At 35.9% G+C, this 15,000-nt stretch overlaps 1 protein-coding gene across 7 annotated transcripts in view; it reads right to left on the reverse strand.

Annotated features, from left to right (window-relative positions):
* The window catches only part of chst8 (carbohydrate (N-acetylgalactosamine 4-0) sulfotransferase 8), a 219,110-nt gene that overhangs the window by 169,299 nt on the left and 34,811 nt on the right, over nucleotides 1-15,000 (reverse strand). For 2 of the 7 annotated variants that reach the window (XM_082182378.1, XM_082182379.1), the window contains exon 1: nucleotides 6,687-7,082. The exons of 2 other annotated variants lie outside the window; for them this stretch is intronic. In XM_082182378.1, coding sequence (XP_082038504.1) covers nucleotides 6,687-6,716 — 30 coding nt within the window. In that variant the 5' untranslated portion in view covers nucleotides 6,717-7,082. Of the gene's footprint in view, nucleotides 1-58; nucleotides 339-6,686; nucleotides 7,085-15,000 lie in introns of those variants that run through there. 3 more of the 7 variants (XM_082182380.1, XM_082182377.1, XM_082182382.1) reach the window with 3 other exon arrangements.

A 15,000-nucleotide genomic window follows, 5' to 3' on the forward strand; every position in this document is an offset into this window, starting at 1 on the left:
CCACACACACACGCTCACCTCCACACACACACGCTCACCTCCACACACACAGGCTCACCTCCACACACAGAAAGCAAACGCCACTGCTGAATTTACAGCTTCTGCCTCAAAACAATCTGTTGTTCCTCGCAGGACCTTGTGTTTTACGGCTGTTTGTCGGACAATCTTCTGATTTAGTGCGTTAAATAAATCCAGGCCTGCCTTCAGACAACATTAAACCACATCCAGCATCGATGCAGCTTAAGATGACGTCCGGGATGATCCGTATAAAGACCGATTCCTCCCTAAACCTGAGCAAACCTCCTAAAGCTGACAGAGAAATATACAACTCGCCGCTTTCCGGCATCCATTACATGCTTTCCTTTCTGTTTTTATTTATAGCCAACAAAGCACTCCACCAACCTCCAGCGCACACAAACAATTTCAGCTGCAAGCAGAATCAATAAGCTTTGTTTGGTTAATTATACCCAGAACGGGCTGAGCTGAGGACGGGACAGGAGCGCTGGGTCGATGCAGCAACGCTACACATAACTTCACATTTGCATCGTTTCATGTCACACAAGAGTTCAGCTCAGATGAACAGTTCACAGAACCGCTTTAGAGTTTGTTTAGTGAAACAAGCGAAATTACAGGAGAAAAACTACATTTGAAATAATATTAAATATGAATAATATTAAATTACAGCAAATTAGCAAATAAATATATAAACATAAAAAAGCAATACAAACAATTATACAAAAAAGGTTGTTATAAATAAAGAGAATAAATGTGACCCTGGACCACTAAACCATGCAGTCACATGGGTCCTTTTTTTTTAAATTGAGAATAAATAAGCTGAATAAATAATCTTTCCATTGATGTATGGATTGTTAGGATAGGACAATATTTGGCAGAGATACAACTATTGAAGATCTGGAATCTGAGGGTGCAAAAAAATCCAAACTTTGAGAAAATCTCCTTTAAAGTTATTCATTTATGTTGGCGATTGTGCTGCACTCACTCACACAAATAAATGTTTTATATATTTACGGTTGGAAATTTACAAAATATCTTCATGGAACATGATCTTTACTCAATATCCTAATGATTTTTGGGCATAAAAGAAAAATCGATAATTTTGACCCATACAGTGTATTGTTGGATATTGCCACATATTTACCCGTGCGACTCGAGACTGGTGACGTGATCCAGGGTCACAAATATAAATAAATAATATAAAAAAATACGAATAAAAATCTAATAAATAAACATATACAAATCAATATGAATACATATAAAAGGGAAATAAAAACAATATTAATAAGAGTAAATAAAAAAGGTAATTAAATAAAAGTAAATAAATATTACCAAATTTAAAATTTTATTAAAATGTGATAATAAATTAATATTACAAAACTATAAAATAATAAATAAAAAAATAAATAAACTTACAAATAAATATAAAAGGTAAACAAATAAATAAAACCAAATAAAAATACTATAAATGCAAGTAAATAAAAAGGTAAATAAATAAAAGTAAATAAATATGACCAGATCTAAAATTAAAATGTTATTCGAAATAGTCAAATGAAATTGAATAAATAAATATAAGTAACATATAAATACATTACAATAAATAAATAAATAAATAAATAAAACTATATAAAGTTAACTTAATCAATAAAAGTAAATAAGTAAAATAAATAAACATAAAATTAAATAAACATTACCAAATCTAAAACAATGTTAAAATGTTATTAGAAAATAAACTCATATAAAATGGAATAAATGAATAAAAATAAATTAACATAAAATTACCAAGACACAGACAGATAGATAGATAGATTACAGTTAGTAAATGGATATTTGCTTAATTGATCAATATTAAACTGAATTGTAGACATAGATCTGCCTTCTCTGATTATTGAGATGTTTGTGGAGTCGTTCCTTCAGGAACACAGAGCTGAACTGTGAGTCCTTGACCTCTGTAACACAGCATCTCTTCTGCATTAGATTGGTGTATTCTGCTGATGGAGGCGTTCTCTGAGACCAGGTCCAGTATAGATCGAGCCACAGCGGACTGCAGGATTCATGAAGAACACTGAGGCCACCAGTGCCACAGCTCAGATACTGAAGGATGACCGAGGATGACTCTTTCACTTCTGTAGTTGCTAGTGCATCAAACAAAGCACCGATCTTGAAGTGTCCCAATTATGCTATTAAATACATTTCTAATTTTGTCTCTGAGTTCTCAGACAAAATGTTAACCTTAATCCAAGGTCAAACACACTGTTGTGATTGATCTACTCTGCTCTGATTGGTCAGATGTTCTAGTCTGTTGTGATTGGTCTACTCTGCTCTGATTGGTCAGATGCTCCAGTCTGTTGTGATTGGTCTACTCTGCTCTGATTGGTCAGATGGCCCAGTCTGTTGTGATTGGTCTACTCTGCTCTGATTGGTCAGATGCTCCAGTCTGTTGTGATTGGTCTACTCTGCTCTGATTGGTCAGATGGCCCAGTCTGTTGTGATTGGTCTACTCTGCTCTGATTGGTCAGATGGCCCAGTCTGTTGTGATTGGTCTACTCTGCTCTGATTGGTCAGATGGCCCAGTCTGTTGTGATTGGTCTACTCTGCTCTGATTGGTCAGATGGCCCAGTCTGTTGTGATTGGTCTACTCTGCTCTGATTGGTCAGATGGCCCAGTCTGTTGTGATTGGTCTACTCTGCTCTGATTGGTCAGATGTTCTAGTCTGTTGTGATTGATCTACTCTGCTCTGATTGGTCAGATGTTCTAGTCTGTTGTGATTGGTCTACTCTGCTCTGATTGGTCAGATGGCCCAGTCTGTTGTGATTGGTCTACTCTGCTCTGATTGGTCAGATGCTCCAGTCTGTTGTGATTGGTCTACTCTGCTCTGATTGGTCAGATGGCCCAGTCTGTTGTGATTGGTCTACTCTGCTCTGATTGGTCAGATGGCCCAGTCTGTTGTGATTGGTCTACTCTGCTCTGATTGGTCAGATGACCCAGTCTGTTGTGATTGGTCTACTCTGCTCTGATTGGTCAGATGGCCTTGGTCAGATGGCCCAGTCTGTTGCGATTGGTCTACTCTGCTATGATTGGTCAGATGGCCCAGTCTGTTGTGATTGGTCTACTCTGCTCTGATTGGTCAGATGGCCCAGTCTGTTGTGATTGGTCTACTCTGCTCTGATTGGTCAGATGGCCCAGTCTGTTGTGATTGGTCTACTCTGCTCTGATTGGTCAGATGGCCCAGTCTGTTGTGATTGGTCTACTCTGCTCTGATTGGTCAGATGTTCTAGTCTGTTGTGATTGATCTACTCTGCTCTGATTGGTCAGATGTTCTAGTCTGTTGTGATTGGTCTACTCTGCTCTGATTGGTCAGATGGCCCAGTCTGTTGTGATTGGTCTACTCTGCTCTGATTGGTCAGATGCTCCAGTCTGTTGTGATTGGTCTACTCTGCTCTGATTGGTCAGATGGCCCAGTCTGTTGTGATTGGTCTACTCTGCTCTGATTGGTCAGATGGCCCAGTCTGTTGTGATTGGTCTACTCTGCTCTGATTGGTCAGATGACCCAGTCTGTTGTGATTGGTCTACTCTGCTCTGATTGGTCAGATGGCCTTGGTCAGATGGCCCAGTCTGTTGCGATTGGTCTACTCTGCTATGATTGGTCAGATGGCCCAGTCTGTTGTGATTGGTCTACTCTGCTCTGATTGGTCAGATGACACAGTCTGTTGTGATTGGTCTACTCTGCTCTGATTGGTCAGACGGCCCAGTTTGCTGTGATTGGTCAGAAAGCAAATGCTCATTATCATATCTGAATCTCAGCTCTTGATCACAGTGATACGAACAGTAACGATGGCGTGGGTTTTACCGTATCAATCTCAGAAAACAGCGTCTTCTCGACACGAACAACACGAACCAAACTCAGTCTAAGATACACTACAGTGTTTGAGGGCGGAGCTAAGAGACGCTGTTCAGCCAATCAGGACCACAGGCTGGCATTATGCTAATTAGTTACAAACCTACACAGGTTCAGTATAAAGTGAGACTGAATCACTGACGACTCGTTTCAGTTCAGAATCACGTCTTTCTTTTATTAGACAAAAACTCCATTATCTGCACTTTGATCTTTAATACTTTCCAGACCTTTTACATTCACACACAGCTTTACTACACACTGCATGAAAGGGAATATCTGAAGTATAACTTCTCACGCAGCACAAAACACACTCTTCCTCATCATCGTACAGCATCACAGCCAGCAAACAAATGAACAAATCACCTTTCTAATCTTGTTTTGCTGATAATGAATGTTCATCTTAAATTACGCCTCCTATTCTCACAAATATAAAAGCGACGGTGTAAATGTAATGAGCACTAAAGGCAGAGGCTTGTCTTGCACTCATGTTTAAAGTGTCTCAATTATGCAACAGCAACTGGAAAGCTTCAACTAAACTCTTTTCTGTTTGCAGGATCCTGAGCGCCAGTGAACCGAGGCAGGAGATTTAAAAAAACAGAGAGAATAAGAGAAGAGCACTTTCGTTTTGAGGAGCGGCGTTGACCCAGATACTGTCTCTCCTCCGGGACTGATGTTACAACAACATTCACTCGCATCCCAACACCAGGCCGACCTGCTCCGGTCCGGATACACACATCTGAAGCCAAACGCCAGCGACATCAACATTCATCCAGCTCCGATTTTCTCACTTTGAGATCAACATGAAATCAAGACTGAAATTTGGTTTCATATCCATTATGAACGATTCATCAGTGCATAACATTAGTAATGCAATCTTAATGGTTTAGACCGGAAAAGTTTTGAAATGTGGCAAAATCGTGGAACGAAATAGTGACATGGATTAATTAGCGCTGAAGAAGAAGCTTTTTCGGTCTTTATATCGTGCACAATAAATAAATAAAAAATGATAATAATAAACTAAATTAGCAAGAAAGAAAAAGCAAGAAAAAACATAAAATAATAATAATAATAATATATATATATATATATATATATATATATATATAAAGATTATTAAATATATAAATATAATTATTTTATATACATAATAATATATAATTATATGAAATATAATATAAATATATCATTATTAAATTAATTAAATATTATTAATAAAGATATATATATATATTTATTTTTTAAGTAAATAAATATTTCATTATATTTTTAACCTGATGTCTTCATTATTTAATGTATGTTTGAATAAATCTAAGCGTTTCAACAACAAATTGGAGTAGACACAATTATATAATATTTTTTTTTTAATGAAAACTGCTTTATTTGCTATTTAAATATCTATATACAATCTTTATTTGAGTGTTGATTATTACATACATTTGATTTATTTAAAAAAGCCTCCTCATTTTCCGTTTTCACATTAAATATATATTTTTTCCACTGGAAAAGAGCCTCACGGGGACATTAAACCAGTTGAATAATTACTCATTTAATTCTGTATCTTTTTTCCATTAGAACTTCAAATACTTTTTTCACTTCAACAAGCTGGAACACAGTATGCTGATGCAATTTATTATTAAAATGGCGCACTATTGCAAACAAAAAGAGGAATTAAACTGATCCATCATGTTTTATAGAGGAAAAAATAGAAACATGAACACGAGCCTCACTGAGCAATGACAAACTTCAGCTCTTTATGAACATCTAAACTTATCATTAACAGATCTGAAGTGTCTGAGCTTGACAAGAGCACATTTCATTTGAATAGACATTCTTTCTTAAAATACAACATTAGCATATTCATTTTTTATGAGAGCAAAACAGAACTAAACCGAATTCTCGTGTGAAATACCCAGGGTTATTATAGTTGACTAGAACTAAAACCATAAAACAAATGTTACTCAAAATAAAATAAAATCTAAAACTAGTTGCCATAACAAATTTTCACTTAAAATAACTCAAACTGAAATAGAATTATTTACCAAACAAAAACGTTATACGTTATACTTTTAAGTAAACGTTAAACGTTTACTTAAAAAATACTTTAAATAAAATAAATGCAGAAATAAACTATTGAAAAAAACGTATTTTATTTTGCCATAGCAAATTTTAACATTTTCATTTAGTTTAACTTAAAATAACTCAAACTGAAATAGAATTATTTAACAACAGAAACTACATACTTAAAAATACTTTAAATAAAATAAATGTAGAAATAAAGTATTTTAAAAAACTTATTTTATTTTGCCATCGCAAATTTTAACATTTTAATTTAGTTTATTTAGTTTAACTTAAAATAACTAAAACTGAAATAGAATTATTTAACAACAAAAACTACATAAACATACTTAAAAAATACTTTAAATAAAATAAATGTAGAAATAAAGTATTGAAAAAAAACTTGTTTTATTTTGCCATTGCAAATTTTAACATTATCATTTAGTTTAACTTAATAGTTAAAACTGAAATCAAATTAATAATTAAAAATATATATATAACCTTTTTTTTTTTAAATACGAATAAAAACTTCCAAAATTCCAAAAATTTGAACTAAACTTAGAAAATACAAAAAAGTAATTTTATATATATAATGCTATACTAATGTGATTATTTTACTTAATGATGTAAAATAACGAGCACACGGCTGAAATGAGGAATCACTGGATAGGATACTAAACTTCCTGAAAGGCCTGAAAGCGGATGAATTATTAATTACCGAATCTGTGCGCCGGCGCTGGAACGACATAGTCCACCTGTCCCTCCCCTCCGAAATGAAATTAGACAAATCAAATTGTACATTTTGATATAAATTAGCGTCCGGCTGTCGAGGGTCCGTCTCGCCTGTTGGTTGGTTTCAGAGAGACTGTAAAAGTTGGCAGACCAGCGACATTTCCAGTTTGATATAAATAGGCCCCATAATTCTGGAAGTGCTCAGATCTGGCACAGGCGAGAGGGGATTTCTAAATTACAATCTGCTGGTCCGACGCCAGACTCATCAGTCAATATGGGCCGAAGCCTGTCTGTGCCAAACGCCAAACACACACAAAGAGCTTCTCTTCCTCGCCGTCACCGACAGGGAAGATCCTTGTCTTTAAGAGGATCCGTTTGACTCCAGCCTCATCATGAATTCTAATATAAGTGCATGAAAAATTCATATGGAAAAACTCAAGATAACTGGCTACTGTATTCACTTCGTAATTAAAATTAATTCAAAAGCCAGACCGCAGGACACTTATGTCCCCCCTCACTCTTCTCTTGACTGAATTTGAAAGAAAATATGATTCGCTGTGCATAACTTATCTGTGGAGTTGTAGCGTGTGATATTTGCTCTGGTACAGCGGAGCCACAGAATCAATGTGTGTAACAGATCAATCTGCATTTGCAAATGTCACGGGCACCCAGGTCAAGGCCACCAGCAGGTTAAAGGTCACCAGCTGTTTTACATCAAACATCTCATGGAAGTGTGGGATCTTAAACTTAAACTGAAACCATTGAAAAAAACAAACATATTTTTTAATTCAAATATAATCAATTAAAATAGAAATAGAATACAATATAACAAAAAAAAAAAAAGTTATTTTATTTCAGCTAGATGCCAAGGAAATATTTCTCATTTCTGATATAGATAAAAAATATAGATAAATATAGATAATTTTATCTAAAAATATAGATTAAAAAAAAAACAGAAAATATAAAAATAAAAACAAATTCAAAATATTAATAAAAAACTATAATAATATCGCAATAATATTAAAATAACACTGGCCCGTAAAATAACTAAAACTGAAATAAAAATGTATAAAAATATATTTTTTTAAATACTATAAAAATGGCAAAAAACTAAATATTAAAATAAAAATTAAATCTGAAAAGATATATATAAAAAATATTTTAAATATTAATAAAAACTATCAACTATATATCAGATCAAACGATCTGAGCATGTCTTTACATTCATTTTATAGTTCCTCTCACTGGATGACAACTACTATTTGTGCATTATTATTTCTCCCAAGCAATTTTCAAGCACTTTTCGTTAAGTCTCCCTGAGATATGAAAGAGCTGCATGTGGAAAGAAAATAAATGTCATGTACACGTATCAGCGTGGATCCCGTTTCCCACCGTAATGCCAGAGCGTTTCATGGCTGTAATACAGTGAGTTATGACAGTAATGGATCACTCAGATGACAGATGATGGTCCTGTCACAGTTCTGCTCGGAAACCTGATCAAACGCACTTTATCCAGACGTACAGTCGCCTGGAACTGGCCTTATAATGGGGTTTGTATCGCACAATTACACTGAGAGAGAGAGAGAGAGGGAGAGAGGGAGAGAGAGAGAGAGAGAGAGAGAGAGAGAGAGAGAGAGAGAGAGAGAGAGAGAGAGAGAGAGAGAGAGAGAGACCTATCACTATGCTGACTAGTGTAAAACATTCACCAATTTACGTGCATTTGTAGGTCACATTTCAGACAAATATAGACAGACAGACAGACAGACAGATAGATAGATAGATAGATAGATAGATAGATAGATAGATAGATAGATAGATAGATAGATAGATAGATAGATAGATAGATATATAGATAGATAAAGTGTTGGGAAAGAATGGGATGTGTAACATAACACTGGACCTGTGCAGCTCTTAAAGTGACAGTACACTATAAAACCTGCTGTCTGTCATTAATGTTAATCATACAACAAAACACTGATTCATCTATATTTCATATGTACAGTGGACATTATACAGTGTTATTTTACATTCATTTCATTATTACATTCTGTGCCTCAATACTTCTGTTAGAGCTTTCTTCATCGGTAACTTTGAATTTTGTATTTATTTATGCTTGTGATTTGTGTATTTGTTCATGTCTGCTCACAAGTTTTTGGATGGATGGATGGATGAATAGGAAGACACACACACGCACACACACACACACACACACACACACACACACACACACACACACACACACACACACACACACACACACACACACACACACACACACACACACACACACACACTAACAGCGCTGAACATCAAACAGAACAACAGTGTGGATCTGAAGGCCAGCGAGTGTGTGTGTGTGTGAGTGTGTGTCGTGTCACAGCGACTCCTGACACTGAAGATCTGCAACCTTGAGCTCAAACCTCAGCTGGAGTCTCAGCGCTGAACACAGACTCGAGTGTGAGCATCAAATATTAATACGCTCTGATACACGTAAAAATCCGGCATCTCCCCGAGTGTCTTCTGCTGATGAATTATTTGTAGCAACATCAAGGTCTGTTCCTGTGTGAGTAACAGATTTCACTGGCGCTGGACAGACTATCCAAACAAAATGAAAAATCGTATTATTTTTTTATTTTTTTTTATTTAAATGAAAAATAAAAGTATTAATTAGTTATTATTAATTAATTAATAAATACAACTAATTATTATATGCAAATTTTGAATATTTGATTGTGATTAGTCAATCAGGCTGACAGTCAAAAAGTTGTAAAATTTACAAATTGAAAAATATATGCAATTTTTTAAATATTTATGTAAAAAATTAAATTCATGAATATAGAAAAATTATATATGTGTGTATATATATATATAAATCAAATTTAAATTATATATATATATATATATATATATATATATATATATATATATATATATATATATATATATATATATATATAAATGTAAATCATGTAAATTGAATGTAAATGATAAATACAATTATTAATCGACCTGAATATATATTTTTTTAAATGTGATTAAAAATATCTTAAAATATTAAATGAAAAGTAAAATTATAAATTAGTTTTATTTCTTAATTATATAATGGATTATAATATTATTTTTTATATATTTTATTGGTTAGTAAGGCCATCGTACAGTCAAAAAGTTGTAAGATTAATAAAAATTAAAAAAACACAATAAATAAAATTATTAATCTGCTTGAATTTTTTTTTTAGAATTAATAAAAAATACATGCTTTTAATTAATAAAATGTAAAATGGTTCAAATTAAAATGCAAAATTAAAAGTAAGATTATTAATTTTATTTATGAATGAATAACTGATTACATACTGTATTGTGTGTGTGTATATATATGTGTGTGTGTGTGTGTGTGTGTGTGTGTGTGTGTGTGTGTGTGTGTGTGTGTGTGTGTGTGTGGATTATATATAAAACACTATAGTATTTTCTTTGACATGCTGTGAGTCCTGAATGACTCTTTCGCTGAACTGTGTTGCTGAACCAACGAATCCGAGTCGGACATTTGATCCACACCTCAGCGGCCAGATGTGTAATCAGGTTTGACTTTAAACCACAAGGCCCGTCAATTCTGGTAAACCGAGGTGAAGCAGAGACCTGAGAGAGTCCGCCCGATGTCAAAGTCAATGCAAACACACACATCTGTCAGGAAAGACCCGCTTCTGTCCGTCCTCCAAACACAGCAGATGTTTGTGAACAAACGGATCATTCACAGCGATTCTGAACCTGATCACTGCACTGAACACTCACACACACACGCAAATATGCAGAAGGTCAAATACACATTCACAGTAAAAAAAAAATGTTGGTTTAACTTAAAGTAAGTTACCTGATTGCCTTAAAATTGAAAATTGAGTCCATTGAAATTAAATATTTGAGGAAATACAATGAAGAAAATTGGTTTAATTAATAGTAACTCAAAATATTATGTTATCTGAACCACATTAATTAAGTTGATTTTACAAAAGATAAAAAGTTGTGATAACAGTGTTGAAGAAACCAATCACAGAGCTCAAAATGCATGATTGACAGGTCCGCCATCCAATCAGATGGCTTTACCACTTTCCACCAACAACTAAAGCACATTCAATAAGCGCCTTGTGTATAAACTGGAGTAAATCAGCTTTGCAAACCTCTCAGCGATAATGCGGGAATGTATTGAACCTTTTAATAATTACTTAAATGGACGAGACTGTGTGTTTGTGTAAGTCTGTGTGACCTTGCAACGTCCATCTCGCTCTTGTGGTTTACAGATTAACTAAATGTACAATGGCCCCATGTATTGAATGGTCATTACTTAGTGCTTTTAGGTAATGAAAAATATAATGGTGTGTTGCATATGAATGCCGGGCCCCAAGGAGCACTACAGCCAAAACATTAAACACAGAGCTAACAGAGTCTTGCAGCTCGACCAGGAGAAATACGACATTTCCTGAGGAATACTCAAGCAGAGCTTGCTAATGCAGAAGTTGCCGTCGTGATGCTGTGGGTGGTTGTTTACGAAGCCAAGTCAAAAGTCTCAAACTACAGCAGTGTTTGCTGATGAACAGAATGAGGAATCCACACATCCGTTTGTCCCGCTCGTGTGAGCCAGGAGACGTTCAAATCACAGCAACATTAAACTCTCGGATTACAATGTATGATTATTAGAATTATGAAATACAGAGCATTCTGTACGGGTCCTTAATGAAAAAAACACCACCTTAAAAAGTTCAACCAAAACTGAAAATCATCATTTACTCGCGTTCAAACACAGTAACAGGACGATATCGATAAAGATATAGTTCTAAAAATCAATCTATATATAAAAGAATAGCAGAGTTCACAGCACAACTATAACGGCACAGAGGAACAATATCATTGGAATCACTTTCAGAATGATTTTTTTGACAGCCTGATTGACAGCCAATCAGAATCCTCCCCGCTTTAAAGAACTTGAGCGGGTTGGCTTATTAGAAACAGAATGATATCGTGCACTGGTGTGAACGCTTATACTGTAGTTATAGTTATCATTATTTACATTTATTTTATCCAAAGCGACTTACATTGCATCTCAAGAAACACAATTTAAATTCTTATCAGTTCTTGCTTTCCCTGGGAATTGAACCCATGACCTTGGCGTTGCAAGCGCCAACACTCTACTGGAAAAAGCTACAGGAAAGCTTATTATAATTTTCATTCTTGGTGTTAACATGTCTTAAAGTCCCCCTGTGGTGTAAATCCAGCTTTTAATGTTGTTTATGTGTCTATGTGGTGTTTTTAATATGATTTAAGACAAACCATGTGTAAATTCATAAGTCGACACCATGGCTGAGTATTTCCTTCTTAAAACTGCAGTGAACCAAAGGCAGTCTCAAACACACGCTTTGAAATCGCTGGTGTTTCTGACGTCACAAACTACCTTGTAACCAATCAGATCAACGTGTGATCGTCAACCAGTGGATCTCTGAGCTGAGTGAGTGAGTGGAGGCGGGGCTCATTTGCATATTCATAGAACTGCATATACTAAATGAGGCAAGGGTGTCGAGTTACATTCAAGATATTTTAAGACATGAACTGGAAAACATTTTTAAATATATAATTTTGGTGACTTTATTTCTTCACTGGAAACCCCCGAAAGAGACTCTCCAAAGAATGAAATTAGCTGATCTCTCTCTCCACTGATCAAATGCAGCCCAGCAAAGCTGATTATGCAAAAAAATATTTAGACTTATAAAAGCGTGCGTACGCTAGCCTGGAAAAACCCAGACAAACTTCCGGCAAATTTAGATTTGCTCTGCAAGTAGTCTGGCAAAGAGCTCATTCAAGCCGATTTCTAATCTGTCCAAATCGAGGCACCAATCAGAAACGTTGGGGCGGGCTTTACACGATGACGATCGCTCTGATTGGTTTTAGGTCTATCCAGTTGCGCCCAGAGGCATTTGAGCGACGTCCGTTGGTGACACCCCTTTGGAAATGAGTTACTAATGAAGCTTTGCCAGACCATAACTCAGTTACTACTGAGAATGGTCTGGTTTTAACCAGGCTATGCGTACACCAGAACCTGCTCTGAATTCCCTTGATAAATCCCAGTCAGAGAAAGATTGTGCGCACATGCATCTCCTCCCCTATATAACCATATATGGAGCTTACAATGCCTCGTTTTCCTTTTTTTACACTTTTTTTTTATTTGACTCTCGTCACTCGTTTCAGAGAAAGTTTTTCTCAATCTTTTCCACTGGCCAAATTTCTTGTCTTTATATTTCTAATGGAAACAGATAGGCCTTATTGTGCATTATTGATCATTATTTGCGCGAAAATATTTCCTCAGACCATATAATGCACAAAGCAATCCTCGCTGTAGTTAAAACAGCGTGCCACAGGAAAAGTGTTCAAAAGCATCACTACAATTATTTCTATTTATTATAATATTAAAAAAAAAAGTGTAACTTCTTGGTAATGATTTCATGAAATTTAAGTGCTTAACTCCATTAATGAGAATGCTATATTTAATCTAAATGTGTATATTAGATGTGGCCTAAAGCATAGTTTAAATCATTATTTTATTTATTTAAACTGTTATTGTGAACACGCACTATATTTATGATTAGGACTCAGAATGAAGATTTAAAGTGGTTTTCCTTCATCATTCGTCAGTCCCTCAGATCACCATCGGTGTCGCCAAACTGCTTCGTCTCCAAAACGTTCGTACGCATGATCAGAGTTTGCGTACATGTGCGCAAATATTCCCGTCAAATTTGTTTTTATATATCACAACTTATGCGTCGGAAGTGAAAGCCTCTTTCAGGGCCTGTTTCGTGCGAATACGCATCGGTTATAAATGAGGCCCTTGAGCCGGTAGAGATTCTGATCCACCATTCTCTCAGTGTCACTCTCTCTCACACGCTGAACACACACGTTGGTGTGATGAGATCTGATGTGGCGTTCAGTCGGAACATTACACACCTGCTGAAGGGAGTCTGGGCTCTTTACGAGAGGAGAATAATTCATGACACTCAAAAAAAAAAAGAAGATGTCCCATATTCATGCCATCACACATTAGCAGGACAGTAAATGAGCTGCGGACACAGAAACCCAATGATCAGGCGATGATACACACATTTTCAGGAACAGTCACTGGTAAAACATCTACTCTTTAAAAAAGAAATATTTATATGTTGCTTGCAAATTTGTTTCATAAGAATACTTTGGAACACTTTAGAAAAGCCAATCATGAGTGGACACACCCCCTACTGCTGATTGGCTCACTCTCTCTCCTCCCCTGTCATGAGTGGACACGCCCCCTACTGCTGATTGGCTCACTCTCTCTCCTCCCCTGTCATGAGTGGACACGCCCCCTACTGCTGATTGGCTCACTCTCTCCTCCTCCATCATGAGTGGACACGCCCCCTACTGCTGATTGGCTCACTCTCTCTGCTTCTCCATCATGAGTGGACACGCCCCCTACTGCTGATTGGCTCACTCTCTCCTCCTCCATCATGAGTGGACACGCCCCCTACTGCTGATTGGCTCACTCTCTCCTCCTCCATCATGAGTGGACACGCCCCCTACTGCTGATTGGCTCACTCTCTCTATTTGAATTAACACTGAAATGGAAAAAGTTTTTACATTATCTCGCAGCAAGGGCTAACTGGACAGCGCAAACTACATGCTAAACGTGTGTACAATGCTAATAACACCAAGCTAAACATGTTTACATTGTCTGTTTAACGTTCCCTCTCCACTCAATCTGTGAAGTTTACTCCATTTTCAAAATTCAGAAGCACACGGTTCAAAGAATGAGTCATCAGCTGTTCCCGAACTCCAGGAAGCCAAACGTGGGATGAAACTCTGCTATTGATGCATATTCAACGAGAGCTGGTGATCTGAGGCCAAACGAGCGATGTAAACCACTGTCAATGAACAACAACACAGTTTCCTCTCCACTGCGTCTGCGCTACTTCTCCATTGATTTCCCTGTAAACACGAGCTGACGTGTTTGACTGTCGGCCCTTAAAGGGTTCTGTCAGGTGATCATCTTATGGATTTAGTTTTAATTCATTCATTTTTATTTTATTTGTATGAATTAAGCAGCCCGTAAACATACTATATCACTAGAATGAAACAATGAAATAACCTGTTAAACATGAAAGTATTATGTAATCATTTAAGATATCTCTACTTTTTGGCATAAAATTGAGCATTCAATTTAAGCTTTATATTCAAATTAAGCTCTGTGCATTAAATGTCCATCACCAAGGGAGAAAAATATCTTGCACAATACA

This window comes from Leuciscus leuciscus (genome assembly GCF_965113295.1).
Source record: "Leuciscus leuciscus genome assembly, chromosome: 10".
NCBI lineage: Eukaryota > Metazoa > Chordata > Actinopteri > Cypriniformes > Leuciscidae > Leuciscus > Leuciscus leuciscus.